Source organism: Silurus aristotelis (assembly GCF_946808225.1).
Source record: "Silurus aristotelis genome assembly, chromosome: 24".
Taxonomy (NCBI): Eukaryota; Metazoa; Chordata; class Actinopteri; order Siluriformes; family Siluridae; genus Silurus; species Silurus aristotelis.
Window position 1 is genome coordinate 13,075,780 of NC_139597.1, and position 20,035 is coordinate 13,095,814.

At 33.6% G+C, this 20,035-nt stretch overlaps 1 protein-coding gene across 1 annotated transcript; it reads left to right on the plus strand.

Annotated features, from left to right (window-relative positions):
- Positions 1 to 2,561: 2,561 nt before the first annotated feature.
- On the plus strand, positions 2,562 to 16,570 carry b4galnt3a (beta-1,4-N-acetyl-galactosaminyl transferase 3a). The gene is made up of 20 exons (XM_083528412.1): positions 2,562 to 2,783; positions 4,549 to 4,583; positions 4,701 to 4,736; positions 4,848 to 4,943; positions 6,192 to 6,282; positions 6,435 to 6,535; positions 6,789 to 6,856; positions 7,019 to 7,094; positions 7,731 to 7,797; positions 8,496 to 8,630; positions 8,744 to 8,853; positions 9,843 to 9,946; positions 10,052 to 10,098; positions 10,224 to 10,410; positions 10,493 to 10,719; positions 13,417 to 13,570; positions 13,688 to 13,760; positions 14,697 to 14,850; positions 15,961 to 16,087; positions 16,346 to 16,570. Exons 1-20 carry the CDS (start codon positions 2,642 to 2,644, stop codon positions 16,437 to 16,439), a joined length of 2,124 nt encoding a protein of 707 aa, XP_083384538.1. The 5' UTR covers positions 2,562 to 2,641; the 3' UTR covers positions 16,440 to 16,570.
- Positions 16,571 to 20,035: the final 3,465 nt, after the last annotated feature.

Genomic DNA, 20,035 nt, shown 5'->3' on the forward strand with positions numbered 1-20,035 from the left:
TATATATATATATATATATATATATATATACTGTACGTATACACAGGAACATTAAGATCTCTGGAGACGGACTTGTAGCCTTGAGATTGTCTATGTTTTTCCACAATATTTTCTCTCAAATTCACAGGCAACTCTTTACACTTATTTCTTTTCTCTATGCTTAGTGCAAAGAAAAAACAATAAGCATTTACCAAAACATTTGCAATTGGAACAATTTTCTGAGAGAAGTGTTGCATTTTCTATTTAGAATTTTCTGGCAGAATTTAAAGGGTTATGTAAGGTTAAGGAAGACATGCAGGTAGCTGGTTTGAAAGAGGCAGATGAAGAAGAAAAGGGGGAATGGAGACGGATGATCTGCTGAAAGAAAAGCTGAAAGATCTAAATAGACAATCCTCTCCAGTCTGAATAACCTCCTAAAGTCTAATGCATTCATCCCATTATAGGATGCTTAAACTTTAGGATGCTTAAAATGTAAATGCTCCTGGCATCCCTTGTTGTTTTGTAATACCTTTGCTACAAAGATGCTTTGTTAACATGCCTCACAAATATTTCCTTAATACCTTAATTATTCTTCTTTGTATTTAACATTTGCATTGTTAAAGGTAAATTTGTATAATGTTATTTTACAATACAATATAACAATTCATATTATAAATTGGTATATTGTTTTTTCAATGATTGGCTAATTAAATTTCCATCCATGCACAGGTCCATGAAGAAGAAACCTCTAAGAAACTACAGTGGCCATCCAAATAATGGTTGACTGGACATATCCCACAGACATATCTCCCATTCCAAATGTATGCTCAATAATCTTACAGAATAAGTGAGCTATAAATTAAGAAGCGCTGCCTTCACAACAAAGTTCAGGGGACCAGAAAATAAAATATATTTTTCTTAATTCAAAATTGAATTGGATAAAACTTTTGTCCTTAGCAAACATATCCATTCTTTTATCACTTGATTTACCTGTTTGTGCCTTTTAAAGTACTTAACACTGGAAAACCTTGAGAAATTTAAAGTTAACCAAGGGGACCATGGCTCTAAACCCATTTACACATTTATAAATCATGTTGTTGTTTTTTTTTTTTTTGCTCCACTCCTATGGGCATTGATTTATCTATTTATCTAAATAATAAGGACATATTCCTCGTCTTGTACACATTCAGTAATACCGGGAAAAATGCAGTGGCATGCTCTTCCCAAAATACCGCTATGCTCCTAAAGGAGGCGCAACATATTTCACCCGTTACACCGTGTGTAACTGCTTTGATCTAGCCATCTATTTTTAAACTTAATATTAGTGTATAGCAGTGGTGGACAGTAACAAAGTAAATGTAATTCATTACTGTAGATTTTTTTTGCGTATCTGTACTTAACAGATATAGAATTTTTATTTATATATATTATTACTTTTACTTCACTTCTTTTCAAAGTCAAATATCTAACTTTTTCTCAACTACATTTTAGGAAATCAGTTGTTCCTTTTAATGTATAAGTGGTTAAAATTTTATTATTACCGTAATTTCCGGACAATAAAGTGCACCCGTATATAAGCCGCACCCACTGAATTTTAGAAATATTTTAATTTTTAACATAAATAAGCCGCACCTGTCTATAAGCCTGTCTACACTAATGTACTTTACACAGGCTTTAAGGAGAGACACGTTACACACGGTGTAACGGGTGAAATATGTTGCGCTTCCTTTAGGAGCATAGCGGTATTTTGGGAAGAGCATGGCACTGCATTTTCCCGGTATTACTGAATGTGTACAAGACGAGGAATATGTCCTTATTATTTTCTGATGCTGATTTCTACATTTCTTTGACTAACCCTTAACGCGGTTGCCAAGAAAAATAAAAAAGCACGAGTTTTAGAAACCTGTCTGTGCTTATATGATTTCTGTTGCAACTGGAGTTAGAGAGCTCTCCCTTCACCCAGACTCAACACGCTACAACGGCTTGTATCTAAACAGTAGCCTACCAAGTAAGTCATTGTCATGTTTTCTCCCGATGTGTATATATATATATATTAGTACTTTGTATACTTAAACACATTTGAAGGCAAATACTCAAAATTACTTGAGTAATAATTTACCTGGTGTATCTCTACTTTAACACAAAACCATAGTTTTTGTGTACTTTGTCCACCACTGGTGTTTAGTACTACACTTTTTTTCTGTAACACACCCCTTAAAATATAGTTCATGTCTTTAAATATGTATTTTAAAAGGTTTAAGCAATTTAGGGCCAAACCTTCATAAACTATCAAAGAAATGCTGATTACCTGTCTTTGGTGTTTCATGTGTCATACCCAAATTACACAAACGACTCAGCTTACTTTAAAAGTACTGATACTCTCCACAATGCAAAGAATTTACTTATTTCTGCACACACCTATATTCAAAGTGTTTTTCTGAGCAAGAACACTCATTAAGAAATTAAATGCTTAGAGAACAGCCTCAAATAATTCACTTTGTCACTGATACAGGAAGAGAGAAATTCATTGGAATTTAGCAAGGAAGAAGGTGGAGCTTTTTACGTCTAGACTACACAATATAAGACACCAAGCACCGCATTTTACGGCCTCACTTGTTAAGGTTTTAACTTCTTGCACTGAGATCATTGTCAAACTTTAAATATGATAAATCAAATTGAACATCTGTGTGTCAAATATGTCACATCGGGAACGATCCGAAAATTGTTTGTGTTTTTAGTATCGCTGATTGTTTTCACATATTTTGCATTTACTCCACGTGATCACAAAAAGTATTCCAATTTTGGTGAGTGATGGATTTATTTTTTTATTAGTTTAATTATTTATTATTATCTTCCTGAATGTTTATGTGACCTTAACTATTATAAATTATAAATAAATAAATAAATAAATAAATAAATAAATAAATATATATATATATATATATATATATATATATATATATATATATATATATATATATATATATATATATATATACATATATATATATATATATATATATATATATATATATATATATATATATATATATATATATATATATTACCAAAACTCACTATATTATAGGTTTTGAATGTAAATGCTCTGAAGCTTTTACAGTTGTAGCTGACAGTAAAACAGTTGGACTGAAGAAATAAGAATAGGATTATAATTAAGTGTAACACTACCAATCTTTTCAAAGAAAATTAAACAGAAGGTTTTAATAAATTTGATCAAAGCAATAACATGAGTTCCTGCTGTGGTGGCTGTGCATGTTAAAGCAGTAAGGCCTAATATGTGTGTCCTAAATAGTTTGATTTGATAATCACTAGGAACCTGCCTTAATTTTCTTTTAGATACTGCAAGATATAATCAAATGCTCTGTCTTTATATCCTTTATAAAGTAAGTCTAGAAAGACATAGTCTGATTTTTTTACCCTATACTGTACTTAATACTAATTTAAATATAAATGAAAATATCATAGCAGATAATCCAGAACACTTAAATCACTCACAAGTGAAGTGAATAACATGGATAATCTAGTTACAATGTCACTTGATAAAAGGTAGGATATATTAGGTTGCAAGTGAACAGTCAGTTTTCAAAGTTGATGTGTTGGAAGCTGGAAAAATGGTCAAACAATGGAAAAACATCTGGTGAACCGTCTACAGGGTCATGGGCAGACATGGTTTACTGATGCACTAGGCTTAATTTAATGCTGTTCTGATAGAAAGGTGTCAGGACACACAATGCTTCTCAGCTAGTGTATAGGGCTACCCTTGTTCAACCCAGAAAAAACCTGCAATGGGCATGTGGGCATCAGAACTTGACCATGGAGCAAAGGAAGGGATCCCTGTGTGAATAATCAAAATTACTTTTACATCATGTGAACAACCAGGATGCACTATGTGAGAAAGACAAACCAGTGCAAGGTGGAGGCAGTATAATGCTCTTGGCAAATCCTCTTCATGACCAAGTGCACCTCTTCACGACAACGGCATTTTATTTTATTTTTTTGCAAAATAATGCTCCCTGCCACACTGCAATAGTTGTTCAGGAATAGTTTGAGGAGCATGCAAAGATTTCCCAGATGTCAGTCTACAAAAGCTTCTGTTTGATGTGCAGGACAATATCCAATCCATAGAGGCCCTGTCTCACAACTTACACAACAGACACCACAGCACACCTTCAGAGGTCTTGTGGTGTCGATGTTAAGACAGGTCAGTGCCGTTTTGGTGGCACAAGGGAAAATACACAATATAATTTAATTTTGTGTCTTTTGATCACTAACATCACAGGTGCCATTGATCAACCTGTGCTTGCACTGGATTCAGGCTCATCTAGTACAATGATCTGTATGATTTTAAAAACATTTAGGAACCCATACATCAATGATGATTGTAATGGTTTTATAAATGCATGTTTATTTTATAAGGTGTTACAGAAATAAAAAGCTTATTGCAGTCAATGCACTTAAAGTTTCTTATTATTTACCACTTCAAATAGACTGTGACATTCACTATACATACATGAAAGAGATGCCAACATTAAGCCATCTGTGTTTCAGATTTCTGGGAGATTTCTGAAGATATGCAGATTAGGGTAGGATAGTATTTCCTTGTTTTATTAATAAATACATTGCCTTTTTACATTTATATTTATGAACATCATATTCTTCATCAATCTAATGATTTCAACTTTATAACTGTCCTCTCTCAGATGATGCAAAATGGACAGCCGAAATGGAAACCTGAGGTGCAGAAATCTCTACCTCCTGTATATTTTCCTCTATTCATTGAAACGTGATGCCAGGTTGATTTGAGCATATGACATTAAACACACTTGCAAAACTTGTCATTTAAACAGTTTCTGGGTCAAGTGAACATGCACATTTTTGAAGACTGGTGTGGAGGATCTGTGGATCAACTAAGGAAGAATGAGATGTTTCCTGAGTTCCCCCATGTTAGTGACACACTCACACACAGTAACATAGACTCAAACAGAAAATTGTATACTGTCTATGGGACAGCAACATCATTTCTTATAATTTTATTATTATAATAATAAATAAATATATAAATAAATAATAAATAATAATAAACTAATTAAACATCATCATATTAGCAATACTGATGTTAAAATGAAACCCGCAGGTTGGTTTTAGCTGATTCTGCTGTTCTATAGATATCAACTTGTGGACAAAAATAAAACAAAATTTAAGACTGAGTATTCAGAGTTGGTTTAAATACCTACTAAAGTCAATTCTATCCAGATTCTCATCATTTTGCTGAGGCTTCCATTTGGTTGCTCTACAATGAAGTCCATATATTGGGTTTTTGGTCACCTCTATTACTAAGTCCCTTCTACCCTGATTGCTGAATTTGGCTAGCTTTAAGAAATGTCCTGGTTTACCTCTTTAATTTATTTCCATTTGAGAATTATGAAGGCCATATTTCTACTGGGAAACTTCAGAAAGTCAGATGGCAATCAGGGAGGCAAAACAAATCCAAAACACACAAAGGACTGAGAGAATAGAAACAATGGAAAGCAAGAGTCAAACAGAGGAAATGAATGGAACATAGACTTGAGAAACGATTTGGTATGCGCAATGAAAATACAATACTTCACACAGTTAATCTCGTTAACCCATCTTAAAAACAGCAATCCCAGAAAGTGCACTTTGACTGGACGGTGCTCAAAACTCGGGGAAAGGCTCCCACTGGTGTGGTGGAGGTGGAACTGGCATGGAGGTTGTGACACAATTTCCAAATCATAATTACATTACAAAATGTAGAAAAAAGAAGAGGACTAAATATTTTTTTAAATGTTCTGAATGTATGAATTATTCGAAAGCAAACACTGAAATAGACTACAGTATATCTCTAACTTATCGAATGAACAGTAATAAGTATTTGAAGAATATGCTCGCACCTTTACTATTTACAATTTTGTAAAACAGAACAATCTACGATTTCTGTCATTTTTTTATATACTGCTTAAAGTGTAATTTATGTAATTAATACTTAATAGAAAGAATCACAATGGGCTGTGAGCTATTTAATCCTAATCAATTTTACAATTATTTACTTTTTGATTCATTTTTTTGCTCTTTTTGGTTCAACTGCTATGTTATTATATTTCTACCAAAAATGTAGTTCTATAGAATATTCTGAAGGTTCTCATATGGATAATGTATCGTTATGATTTTAGTCACGTACCACAATCAGAAGGCTCGCTGTTCATTCTGGAGGGGAAAGCTATGGGCTGAGAATCTTTGGCTACATTAATCCAAGAAAAAGTGGTAAGTACTACTTAAAAAAATCCATTTAAAGCTTATGGGCTGACTTTAAGCTGAAACATTCATAATCTATTCCACGCTACAGTTTTGTACAGTTTACACTTATAAATTCAGGCACTGCTGTGTCTAATATTGTCTTGGTTGCTCTTTACCAGGAGAATACATTTTTGCCATTGCTTCTGATGATAACTCCGAATTCTGGCTGAGTTCAGATCAAAGCATCAAAAACATAAAGCTAATGGCTTTCCTTGGCAAAGTAAGAATTACTTGTTTGTATGTTATGCCGCAAGAACAAACTTAGTTTTCCTTGAGATCGATAAAGTATTTTATTGTATTGTATTGACTCATCGTATCTTAAATTTAGATTTGTATAATTTTTTGATTTTTTTTATTTAAATTTAAAACTTTTTTAACTGATTGTTTCTGCAGGCGGTTATTAGACATGTAATATAATAAATGGTTTACTAGGTCAACTATCCCATGTCTTATTGCTGCTTACTGTTGTTTAGACTGGAAATGAATGGGCTGTACCAGGGGAATATGATAAATTTGCATCTCAGACATCTGAGCCTGTAAAGTAAGTAACACATTTTTGCCGTTTTTCTGTTTATTTATAATAACATTTATTAAAACATTTTTTATTTTTTATTTATTTCCTACCTAAAATAGTCATCAAGACCATTACTACATTACATTTTTTTTTTTACTAGTTTGATTATGATTGAATTCTTCTTTTTAGGCTCTCAAAAAAGCAACGCTATTACTTTGAAATCATCTACAAGCAAAATGAAGAAATGGATCATTTGGAGCTTGCAGTATGAATCGGTTTAACTTGTATTATATATTTATTTTTGTTTTAACTGTGTTGGCTGAGGAATACTAGTGGAAGGCAAAAACTATTTAACCAAAATTTGTTTATTTTTAACATACTCTATTTTCCCTGCAAATATAAGAAAATGTTATAATAAAGAGCCAATTAAAAAAATGCTTAAAGATGTTTAAAACCTGGCTATTTAAGTGAGAATTCAAAATTCAACATTCAAAATCTTTAACCAATTAGTTACAGTTATGTGCTATAAAGAAATTAGCAAAAGCCAAATCAATCCATTCAGATATAGGCTGTCAGGATGATCATAATTTGATAGAAAAGCACATTTGACTAAAGCAGAAAATGTGAAAGTTTCTCCATGTATAGTGTTTTCTCAAGCCACAAACTTGTATTTGATTATGTGTGTATTGGTAGTAAATAATAGTATTAAATGTCATATGGTTCAAACATCTGTGGAAATACACAATTTCATAAATTCAAGTTTCAAATGTTCTTAATAATCTTAAAGTAGGCAAAATAAGTTTTCATCTTGCACTGAAACACTGTTGCAAGATGTATTTATACGTATTTATCTGTAATGTACATGTCTTTCTAAGAATATTTTGCTTTATTATTTTTGCAGTGGCGTCTCAACAAAGAGGACAGCGATTTTGAAGTTATTACTGCAGAGTATCTGTCACTCTACAGTGGTGTGTTTAAGCACTATAAAAATTATTCTCATTACAACACAATACAACACAATGATCTACCTGCATACAGAAAAATGCAGTACTGAACTGCACTTATCTGAAGAGCACATTCTTTTCCAGAACAATTAGGATAGCCTAGACACCTTAGTTTGTACTGAGTAGTAGAATAATTTATATTTATAGCGCTATACATTAAATGCAATAAGATATTATTCCCTGATTATTTACAATGAACAGACAGGTATTTTGGCATTAATGCATCATAAGTAATACGCTAGCAATAAGCCAAATTAATAAAACTTCACTGTTCATACTATCAACCAGAAAAGTTAATAGCTATGAATATGAATCTTAAATAACATGTACACTTTGTTAAATAAAAAGCAGTAAATAATGTCAAAAGAAGCTTAAAGTATTAAATAGTTTATCAATACCAATATCTATTTGATTTATTTAGCCAATTAATTTAATTATAGAGTTTTAAATATAACACAATAGAGACAGAAATTGAAAAGAAATCAGAAATGTTAATTTAGGTCCTTATAAGTGATACCGTTGTGTTATTTGGGCAGTTTGGTTAAGATCATTCAAAGAAACTTGGACCAACACTGAACATTCATTCTTTCTCACTTCTAAATTGTGCTGGTGAAATTATTCTGCATATAAATGTACAAGTATTTGGTTTTTTTTGTGAACAGATGAGTCTTCTGCAATGGCAGTGGAAAGTCACATAATCCCTCATACAGCAGCTACTCAAAGGATAAGCCCTGACTCCAACTCTAAACCTGAAACTGACATGGTCAAAGAAGACCCACGAGACATCAGCTACAAGAGTAAGTGATTTATGAGCAAGTGACACATATATTTTCTGATACATCGTAAGCTTAAGGACCAGCTTATCTCTCTCTCTATCTCTTTGTCTCTCTTTGTCTCTTCCTCTCCACAGTACCACTGCTACCGGAGTTCCATCTGAAAAATGTGTTTCCGAAATGTTTTTCCTATCCTATTTACATATATGAGAACTCTACAATTAACAGATACGATGGTGTACGTCATGTGAGTACTATTTTACTACTTTATAGTTTGTGCAGCTTCACAGAAGCTTGATTCAATAAATCGATGATACAATAGCATGCAAGAATGGTTCATGATAAAATATTTACTTAGTTATAAAAGAGTTACTTAGTCATGTGAGGTTCATACAACAATCATACAGTATATTAATTGCAACCCCCCAATTCCAATAATGTTGGGACACTGTATAAAATGTAAATAAACCAGAGTGCAATGATTCGATGATCTCCTAAAACCTATATTCTTTTTAAAATCAAACACAATAAACATATCAAATGTTTAAACTGAGGAAATGTACCGTTTCAAGAGGAAAAAAGGGGAATTTTCAATGCTTCCATCCAGACATCTTTTACAGGGAAGGCCTTGCAAAACAATGCTAAACCACATTCAGCATTTATTACAGCATTGCTTTGCAGTAGAAAATGGTGTTAAACTGGCCTGCCTGTAGTCCAGACTATGATGCCATTTGCCATTTGTTGCTTCATGAAACAAAAAACATGACAAAGAAGACCCAGGACTCTTAAGCAGGTAGAATTCTGTATCAGACACAGATTCCTTTCCCATTACTCCAGCAACTGATCTCTTCAGTTTCTAGACATTTATGAACTAACCAGTGGTAAACATTATGCTACCCAGTGGTAAACATGTCCCTGTCCCAACATTTGTCTGACATGTTGTAGCCATCAAATTCAAACTGATCTTATTTTTCTTTCAAATTTTATGCTTTTTAGTTCAATTATTTGATATTTTTTCTTTGTTTTATTGTAATAAAAATATGGGTTTAAGAGATTTGCAAATATTTGCATTCTATTTTTATTTACATTTTACACAGCATACCAACTCTTGAAATTGGGGTTGTATATAAACTGTTTGAATAATCACAATGCACTGATGCTAACATTTAATTGATTCTAATAAAATGCCATTAGTTCATAATGGGTTTTTAAAGGGGTTTTTTTGTGGTTTTAAAGGTTCGCTACACCTCAGTGTACCCAAATGACTACACAAGGCTTACAAATGAAAACAAAAAAGCACAGATTTGCTTTTATCAAAAGGACAAAGCATATGAGCAGGGGTATGTTCTTACAATTTGTATATTAGAAACATACTTCATCCACCTTCAGTTTTACTATACAGACTTCAACTAATATTCTTGATTTATTTTTTTTCACTTTTGCAGAGGTGGGTTTCATCCATACATTAAATTGGAAGAAAATGGTGACGAAGGTAAATTACCATTAACCTTATAAAAATGATTAACATCTCTAATGTTCCTTCACTTTATAAGTTAATAAATAAGTTGATAGATAACTTTCTGTTCTATCAGTAACATGTACTTGCCCAACCAACAGAGCCTAAAATAAACCAGCCAAACTGGCAGCAGGTCATCAATGTAAAGCCTGTAAATTTCCATTCAAAGCAGAGCAACATTGCCGTTGACAACTGCAAAAGAGCTGGAAATATCATAATGTATCAAAAAGATGTCATGCCTGTAATTAAAGCCTTTAGGAATCAACTGAAATTAGACATAAAAACACGGTAAATTATCGCACCACCACCTTGTTTTGTGGAGATGGCCCACAAAGTGAATTTGTCTACAATATTTGATATGTTTTTGCAGTGATCTGGTCTTGAAAAAAGTGATGAATGTGGAAAAGAAGACAAAGGCCGGAGTGGGCAGTCGCTACCTGCTGGAGATGAAGATGGAAGATAAAGAGGGCAAGAATGTGCTTATCTCTAAATATTTTTACACCACATCTAGCCAGATAAATTCAGGAGTGCCTGGCCTCTGCATTCCAACAGACTTCACCTGGAACCCAAAGGCAATGGTCAATGTCATCCTGACAGGTCAGAAATAAAGCAGTTTTTATATAACTCTAGTGCTGTATTGTGTAGTGTGTCTCTAGTGTGTTATAACAAGGCATGTAGACTAGTTAGTCTACAGATTGTCTGCTAAACATCAGTAACCTCAATCTGGACAATCAACATAGAGTAAAGAAATAAAGCACCAGGTGAGTGTAGATAACAACCTACAGTAGTTATAAAGTAAATTAGAAGTAAATTCGCAAAATGTACTGCTAGAATCCTAACAAAAACAAACAAAAATCATTTTATCATAAAACGTTTCTAGTTGGTTTTCAGTTCAATATTGACTGTTATTGTGTCATATTAAACACAACAACAAAAAAAAAACCTGACAAACTTCATTTGAAAATTGAATGATGGTGTGTTGACTTTTTTTTTATAGATTGTTAATTTACTTAGATGTTTGTAGAGAATCTACATTTACATTTGCGGCATTTAGCAGACGCCCTTATCCAGAGCGACGTACAAAAGTGCTTTGAGTCTCTAGCAATGAATAAATCTACACTGGTACGCAAGATTACAACTGTAATATAAATATAACTCTTGAATTCTCCAAAGCAAACTTGGAAAGTGCTAATTTAAGTATTTCAGGAAGAGGTAGGTCTTCAGTCATCGCTTGAAGATAGCCAGGGACTCCGCTGTACGGACATCTAGGGGAAGTTCATTCTACCACCTCGGTTCCAGGACAGATATACATCATTTAATATCCATAGTTTTGGCAAAAACTTTCTAATGGGTTAGATATGGGATTCTACATTAACAACTATTACTACAACTACTACCATTAATAAAAATAGTAATAATAATAATAGTTGTTCATAGAATTCGGAATTAGTGAACCGTGAACACATAGATGGTAATTAATGTAAGTGTGAATCAGGTGAACCAGGTGCACGACCAAACACGAGTTGGTAGTGGTTTGTGGTTAATCCCTGTCCATAATCTTGACATTGTTCTAATAACTCGTATATTAGAATCTTTTGTATGTGTATGAGGGAAAAAAAGAGAATGACTGTCTTTGACTTGTTGCATTACATTGCTAGATTATCTGCACCTTTTGTAGTATTGCATATTTGGAATATTTTAAAAAGGAGTGACAAATAACACAAAAAACACATTCTGTTTACAAAAATTCTTTACAAAAATAGACTCAGTTTTGTATTAGATACTGTAAGGGTTTTTTTTATCCAAAAACAGGTCCAGTTGTTTTTTAGTTCAGTATTGTGTGTCATAGAAAAGTTGGTAATACAATCTGACAAAGTTTGTATTACCCTTTTTTTTTTTTTTATAGATGGTTCATTTACTTTGATGTTTGTAACATAGTATCCATATTTTTGGTAAAAAAAATATTTTATTATCTTATATACAGTTTCTAATACTACTACTACCATTACTTATACTAATACTACAAATTATTATTATTATTATTATTATTATTATTATTATTATTATTATCATTATTATTATTATTATCATTATTATTACTCTTTATAAATTTAGAAATTACTGTATATCATGTAAAGTGAATCTCACCAAAGTGAAAAGCAGATGGAGGGAAAGAAATTTAGTTTCAGTGTGGAAACATACAAAATATGTACTACAAATAAAATACAAAATAATTTAAAACTTAAAATGTATGTATAAATAAAGAACAAAAATGAGAAAAAAAAAACCTGGTTGTATGAAACAATAAAACAATAATCATGGGTAAACGAATGAAAGTTAATTCACAAGAAAGAAATTAATACACAAGTATTGATTAACATAGATGTGAATCAGGTGTATCAGGTTCATGGTAAAAACCTTGTCCACAATCCTGAGATTTTACAAGTTACTCATATATCAGAAGCTTTTCATTTCAGTTTTATTTCCATAGCACTTTCAACAATGGACATTGCCCCAAAGTTTTTGTATGTGCACTAAAAAAAGGGAATTACTGTCTTTGTTGCACTACATTGCTAGAGTACCTACACCTATAGTACTGCATATTTAAAATGTTTAAATTGCAGTGACAAATAACAGACAAGACAGAATGTCATCTACATCAATTCAAAATAGAACACTGGCTATGCTATACATTGATTATGATTATAGTGATAATTAATATTGCAAAACGTTTGAGTTGCTTATTTACAGTATAAGCAAAATATTGCATATGGCCTGTAAGGCAGAGAAGGAAAGAATAGAAACCTGCTGTGTTGATATTGGCTTGAATATTTTTGGCAAAATTTGCTAATTCAGGGGGAGTGGTGGCTCCAGCGGTTAAGGCGCTGGGTTGCCGTTTGGAAGGTCTGGGGTTCAACCCCCGGTATCGCCAAGCTGCCACTCTTGGGCTCTTGGGGCCTTGAGCAAGGCCCTTAACCCTCTATGCTCCGGGGGTCCCTTACGAGGGAAATATCAAGGTCCGTGACGTCGGAATGACGTGGGGCCGCCTTCCCGTGGGCTCACCACCTGCAGGAGGGACCGTAAGGGACGGTGCTGTGAGGATTGGGCAGCAGTCGAAGGCGGGGGCCTGCTTAGACTGCTGCCCCCGTGACCCGAATTACGGATAAGCGGGAGAAAATGGATGGATGAATGAATAAAAATTTGCTAATTCATCTTTCCATAATAGAATGTTATGACCACACAATTTTTAGATGAATGCATGTGACATTTATTTGATTTTTTTACTACAAACAGTGAAAAACCAAGGAAAATGGGTCATGTACTTCATCCGAGAAATGGAGAAAGTGTATCAACTCACAGGAGACAAAAACTTCAATGTCATCATTACAGACTTCAAAAGCAGTGATATCGATATAGAAACGGAACTAAAAAATGTAAAAATTCCAAGGTATGTTTTTTCACTAAAAGATAAAGGTGTCAAAACGTGTTTATATGGTACCTAAACAAAAAAGTCCTAGTTGCTCAATTTATGTCATGTGTGTATGCATTTCCAACATATGAACAGTTACCAGTTTAAGAGCCTGGATGGAAATTTTGGCAAATCATATGGAATTCAAGCTGGAATTGATCTTGTAAAAGTACGTAAGAAATATTTCCCCTGTGTGACAATTAAAAAATATATAAACATATATGGTCATGTACATACCATGCCTGTCAAAAGTTTGGAAATACCTAGTGATTTCTTTCTTTCTAAGAATGCATGTATGCATGTTCCTTTTGTTTATATACAACAAAGTAGATAATTAAATGGTATGATAAAATGATTAAATGTACAGAAGTAAAAAAATAGAATTAATATTAGCATGAATAACAGCTTTACACAATATTGGAATTCAGACGATTCCAAACATTCAGACGACTCCAAACATTCGGCTGAAATACTTTGCTGTGCCTCTTACAGAGGTGTTTTTCACTTGTTGAATACTTCTTTCTGACCTTGTGATCTAGTTCATTCCAGAGCAGTTTAGTAGTATTTAGGTGCAGTGACTGAGCAGGCCATTCCATGATACATAACACTCCACTGTTTGCTCTTTAAATAATGCTTACAGAGCTTGAACGTAAGCTTCAAGCAATAGTATTGTTATAAAGTGAAGCTCGTTCCTATTAGCTGCTGTCTAGATGGAATTACATGGTGTTGTAATGTGTAATGGAACTATAGATATGTTGGTTTAGTATTCCTTTTACCTGGAATAATCCCCAACCTTTCCTGCTCCAAAACAACCCAAAACCATTAAAGCTTCCACCTCTATGTTTCACTGTTGCTGTGAGGCAGTCTGCTAACATCTTCTCTCCTTGTTCTCTGTCTTACAAGTTCTTCTTCAAGAGCCAAATAATTTACATTTTGACTCATCTGTCCACATATTTCCACTTCCACTTTTTGACAAGCACTGTATTTGTATGGTAATAACCTTTCTGAACAGAATTGCATGATTTAAGGTTTATTTCTGTGCATATAAGCAGCTGTGAATTTTTTTTTACACTAACACATTTCACTTTTTTCATTCATTCTTCAGGACGACAACAGTATTTTGTTTTTGTGTGACTTGCACATCCACTTTCCTCCATCGATATTAGATCAAGTGCGCAAACACAGCATACTGGGGAAGGCTGTATATGCTCCTATCGTGATGAGACTGGAATGTGGAGCCACAGTAAAAGCTCCCACAGGTACTCATATTTCAGAGTTTGAAAGTCAGTGATACCTAGTAATCAAGAACGGTAAAAGCAAACGATCTATATGTGGCATATCAACCCGCCAGATCTTACTAATTAAAATATGGTGGCCTGTAAGTACAAAATAATGAACAATACAAATACTTAAATGTGAATCAGACAATGTGACAGCATTTTCCAAAATATACAATGCATGTGAAAAAGCAAGATGTAAAATACGAAACACAACATTAAATGTAATAAAATACTGTATAATTGTTGCGTTTGCATTACAGTGCACACATTAGTCTCACAAAAGCCTGAGAAGAGACCTCCGAAATGAATCATGAGTCAACAAATGAAAGACAAAGAGCGAAATTAATACACAATAATAAAGTGCTTATTAACATAGATGTGACTCAGGTGAATCAGGTTCATGGAAGGAAAAAAAACCTATCCACAATCCTGACATTGTACAAGTTAATTATATTAATTTCAGTCTTATTTCCATACCACTTTCAACAATGGTATGTGCACTAAAAAAAGAGAATTACTATCTTTGTTGCACTATATTGATAGAGTACCTGCACCTATAGTACTGCATATTTAAAAAACAAAAATTCATAAATGAATCTAGCAGTACTCTTTTCCCTGGTTGCATATTGGCAAGGTTATTTATTTGTAGTTATTTTTTAATTGTCCGCTGTGGCGTCCCCTAATAGGAGCAGCCGAAAGAAAAAGAAGATTTATTTGTAGTTATTTTAGGGATGCTGGCAAATTTTGCATGGTGTCAATATAAGAATCATAACATTTAAAACTTTCCTTAAATTGTAAAAAAAGCAGATACTCTTTACTAAATTAGCCTAAGTAACATCACATTATTATGATGTTGCTAAATAGGTTTTGCTAGGTAGATAACTACATACACAACTCTTTTTGACATAAATGAAGAAGTAAGTTTTTGACTATTCCAATCTGTTTATTAATTTGCAGTTGAGGTTTTGGTTCTCATTTGTTCTGCACTTACACCATGCAAATATTTTAATATCTGCAAGACAGTGAGTCTCCAAGATGTGATGAATGCTCATGTCCAACATGCAAACAATGAAATATTTTATGTGACAGGTTTCTGGGAAACCGAAGGCTATGGTCTTTTGGGGATTTACAAATCAGACATGGTCCAGGTTGGAGGCATGAACTTTAATGATTACAAGGAGGCGTGGGGAGGAGAAGACTGGGAGCTACTCGACAGGTATGGTCAAGTTACAGACATTTGGAAGATACAGTTTAAAAAATGTTAAATAAATAAATCCAAGATAATGCTCATGATAGAATAAATTCCAAACCAGACAAAGACGAGATAGTGAGCCTGACTGTAAGAATCATATCCTCCTAGTTTTGCTTAGCTTTTATCTCTCTTCTTTGAGGCATATAAACCAGTCACAGTGCTTCTTCACCTTCTCTTGCATGCTGATGTCCACTAACTCCATTTCTCTAATCGTCCTTTCAGAATCGTAATACACAAGTTGGAGGTGGAACGACTGCATTTGAGGAATTTTGTACACTTCTACCATTCAAAACGAGGCATGTGGAACGCAGAATAAAGCTTGTACACTTGTTTTGACCCAGGCTTGGATTAATAAGCAACTGTGAATATTGTATTTAATGTCTATACAGTGTATATAAGGTTTGAGAATATTTATTCTCTTTTACACTACATTTTTACATCCTTTAACCATTTTTCATATTTAAAAACGCTAATGATTGCATCAGAGCGATGCATTGCAGTTTGCAGTTACACCGTGACCAAAAATCTTTCAGCTTCTCCCCATTAGGGGTCGCCACAGCGGATCATCCGCATGTTTGATTTGGCACATGTTTTTACGCTGCATGCCCTTCCTGAAGCAACCCTCCCCATTTATCTGTGCTTGGGACCGGCACTAAGAGTGGCTGGGGTTGGTTCCCTGACCGGTGATGGAACCCGGGCCGCAGCAGTGAGAGCGCCGCATCCTAACCACTAGACCACCAGGGAACAAAAATATCTATTTTAAATAGGCATCAGATTGTATTATCTGTATGCTTTCTGTATTCTCCAGCATTACAATTCATTGTAAGTGCATTGTATTTAAAAATGTTTTCATTGTATTGATGAATGCTTTACACACACACACACACACACACACACACACACACACACACACACACACACACACACACACACACACACACACACACACACACCTGTGTTTAAAAAAAAAAAAAAACAGAGAAAGCCCTTCACCACCAACTAGGAATTCCTACTCTGGTAGTTATCCTTAATATCCTTAATTCTGAGTTTAGCACATGTCATCAAGTTTACATGGTCACATGCTTATATCATCAACAACAAACAAATTAGCATTATAACATTTCAAAAGAGCTATGATGTATGTACAAATATTTCCTAACAGATTTATTTGCATACTTATTTTAAACTTGGCTAAATAACACTGACTGAGCTGTGAGAGAGCAACTAAAACAGCCCCAAAAATAAAGATGCCCTTTAGTCTTTACTACTCAGCTAAACTTTTATTTGTCATTTGTCTTGTTAGCTGAAGAACCAACCAGATTTTTTTGTTGTTTGTTTAATTGTATTGAATTGTGAACAATATTCGGACTGATGGCATGGTTTGGGTCAATGCTCATATTTATCATGACATGCTAAACTTGCTGACTCTAAAACAGGCTAGCAGAAGCCTGATTAGCTTGTTTGTGACACGAGTGTGAGCTATCTCAGCCTTGTACTGTGCCCTGCCTTCTAAATGGTAGAATCCATCTAGAACATACATTCATTAACATGCATTCAAGTATTTCTTATCATAGGTGCACTCATTATTTTTGGATTGCCTAGATTTTGTTCTTCCTTAAAATCAGGTTCAACTTCAAGAGCATATCATCTAACTAGACAGACACAAAGCCAAATAGTAACACCACCCAATAACCACTTTACTTACATTGTAAAGAAGTCATTACTGTGTAATGGTGGATGAAGTACACAAAGCATGTACTGAGTAAAAGTAGAGATACACTAGGTAAAATATTATTCCAGTAAACTTAAGTGTCCCTTTAAGCTTTAACTTGAGTAAAAGTACAAAAGTATTTGGCTTCAAATGTACTTACAGTACAGACCAAAAGTTTGGACACACCTGCTCATTCAAAGAGTTTTCTTTATTTTCATGACTATGAAAATTGTAGAGTCACACTGAAGGCATCAAAACTATGAATTAACACATGTGGATTTATATATGGAATTATATACATAACAAAAAAGTGTGAAACAACTGAAAATATGTCATATTGTAGGTTCTTCAAAGTAGCCACCTTTTGCTTAGATTACTGCTTTGCACACTCTTGGCATTCTCTTGATGCCTACTTTGAAGAACCTACAATATGACATATTTTCAGTTCACTTTTTTGTTATGTAAATAATTCCACATGTGTTAATTCATAGTTTTGATGCCTTCAGTGTGACCCTACAATTTTCATAGTCATGAAAATAAAGAAAACTCTTTGAATGAGAAGGTGTGTCCAAACTTTTGGTCTGTACTGTATGTATGTATATATATAAACTTTTGGTCTGTACTGTATATATAATATATATAAACTTTTGGTCTGTACTGTATATATAATACATATAAACTTTTGGTCTGTACTGTATATATAATATATATAAACTTTTGGTCTGTACTGTAAGTATCCAAAGTATTATGATATATTATGGTTAAAATGTCTTATTATAATTTTTATAACAAGACACTTTGCTTAATCAATTCAGTTTATGTGAAAAGACTCTAATGTTACCCTTAACACACCAATCTATTAATAGAATAATATTAATGAGTCAAACAATGATTGATATATAATGGTATCATGAGCCCAAAACCTTCTTTTCAACAACTTTAAAAAGAAATCATGAAAATAAGGCCACAGGTATTGGAGGGGGTTCTGGAGACATTTCTGAGAGCTCCGTTTCCTGTATAAATATCACCCTAAATGCATTTATTGCACAATCAAATACACAGAAAACCTTTATGACATCACCTCAGTTAAAGGTAACCAAATCAAAATGTGCCAGTTAAATTACAATTACAACTAGACTAGCTAGGCTGTAATTGTTTTGTTGCTACACACATTATGTGTGAAAGCATAGCAGGCTACACAGTATAACCTAAGTGATATACAGTACAGGTATAACCTGATTTTCATTAAATGCATTATCTTTTACTATCCCCATAATGAGATGAGTTATAGAGCTGGATACACACCTTTATCTTTTACACATTTTTCCCCTACTTTTCTTTTTTTCTAAATTGGCCTCCTGAGGTTTTAGACTTTTTTTCGTCATCTATAATTTTAATTTGGATTCATCTCTTCTTACTGACATGACGTCACTCCAGGCCTTGTTAGTTCTCCCACTGGAAACCCTTAAGGCTGAGGTAATTTCACCCAACCCCTGCCTCTCCTTTCTGAGTGTATGAGTGAGGGAACTTCCCCAGGTGGTGGGTGCACACTTTGAGTCTGACCAGGTTCATTGGCCATGACAAGATATAAATATTGACAAGACCGTGCAAATGAGCGGTTAAAAAAACCCAAAAACTTTACATGAACTGCTTTGCCAAGCAGCAATAAAAAAAAAAAAAGTTTAAAACAGACCAGATGCTTGACCAGTTAAGTTTTTTCCATTCATTAATAAAAAGGAAAGATTTCATGGAATGTAGTAAAAAATAGGATATTTGACTTTGAACTGTAGTGAAGTGAAAGTAAACGTCTCCCTGAAAGGAAATACTTCAGTAAAGAACAGATATTCTAAAAAAAAAAAACTACTTAAGTACAATAACATATTACATTTACTTTGTTACTATGCACCACTGTGACTGTGTAATAAGTTTATTAGAACTGGTGTTCCATTTTCATACTATTTCACGACTTCAGGGTCTAAAAGTGTTATCAGACTAAAAATTCAAGTCAAAAGCCCTGATGGGATGGGGACAGAAGTGTGAAACACCATTTCACACTAAAATCCCTGATGGGATGGGGACAGAAGTGTGAAGCACCATTTCCAAGACAAAAGCAAACCTGTACTACCACCCATAGAGATATATAGATAGAGTTAATAGAGATAGATATCTCTACCAATGTTTTTCCTCATAGTATATAGGTT

Excerpts from the sequence above, each read along its gene's own strand:
- b4galnt3a (XM_083528412.1), top strand. The coding sequence starts at position 2,642 with ATGATAAATCAAATTGAACATCTGTGTGTCAAATATGTCACATCGGGA. Across the intron at positions 7,095-7,730 it reads TGGATCATTTGGAGCTTGCA|TGGCGTCTCAACAAAGAGGA; the intron begins GTATGAATCGGT and ends TTATTTTTGCAG. Across the intron at positions 8,631-8,743 it reads ACGAGACATCAGCTACAAGA|TACCACTGCTACCGGAGTTC; the intron begins GTAAGTGATTTA and ends TCCTCTCCACAG.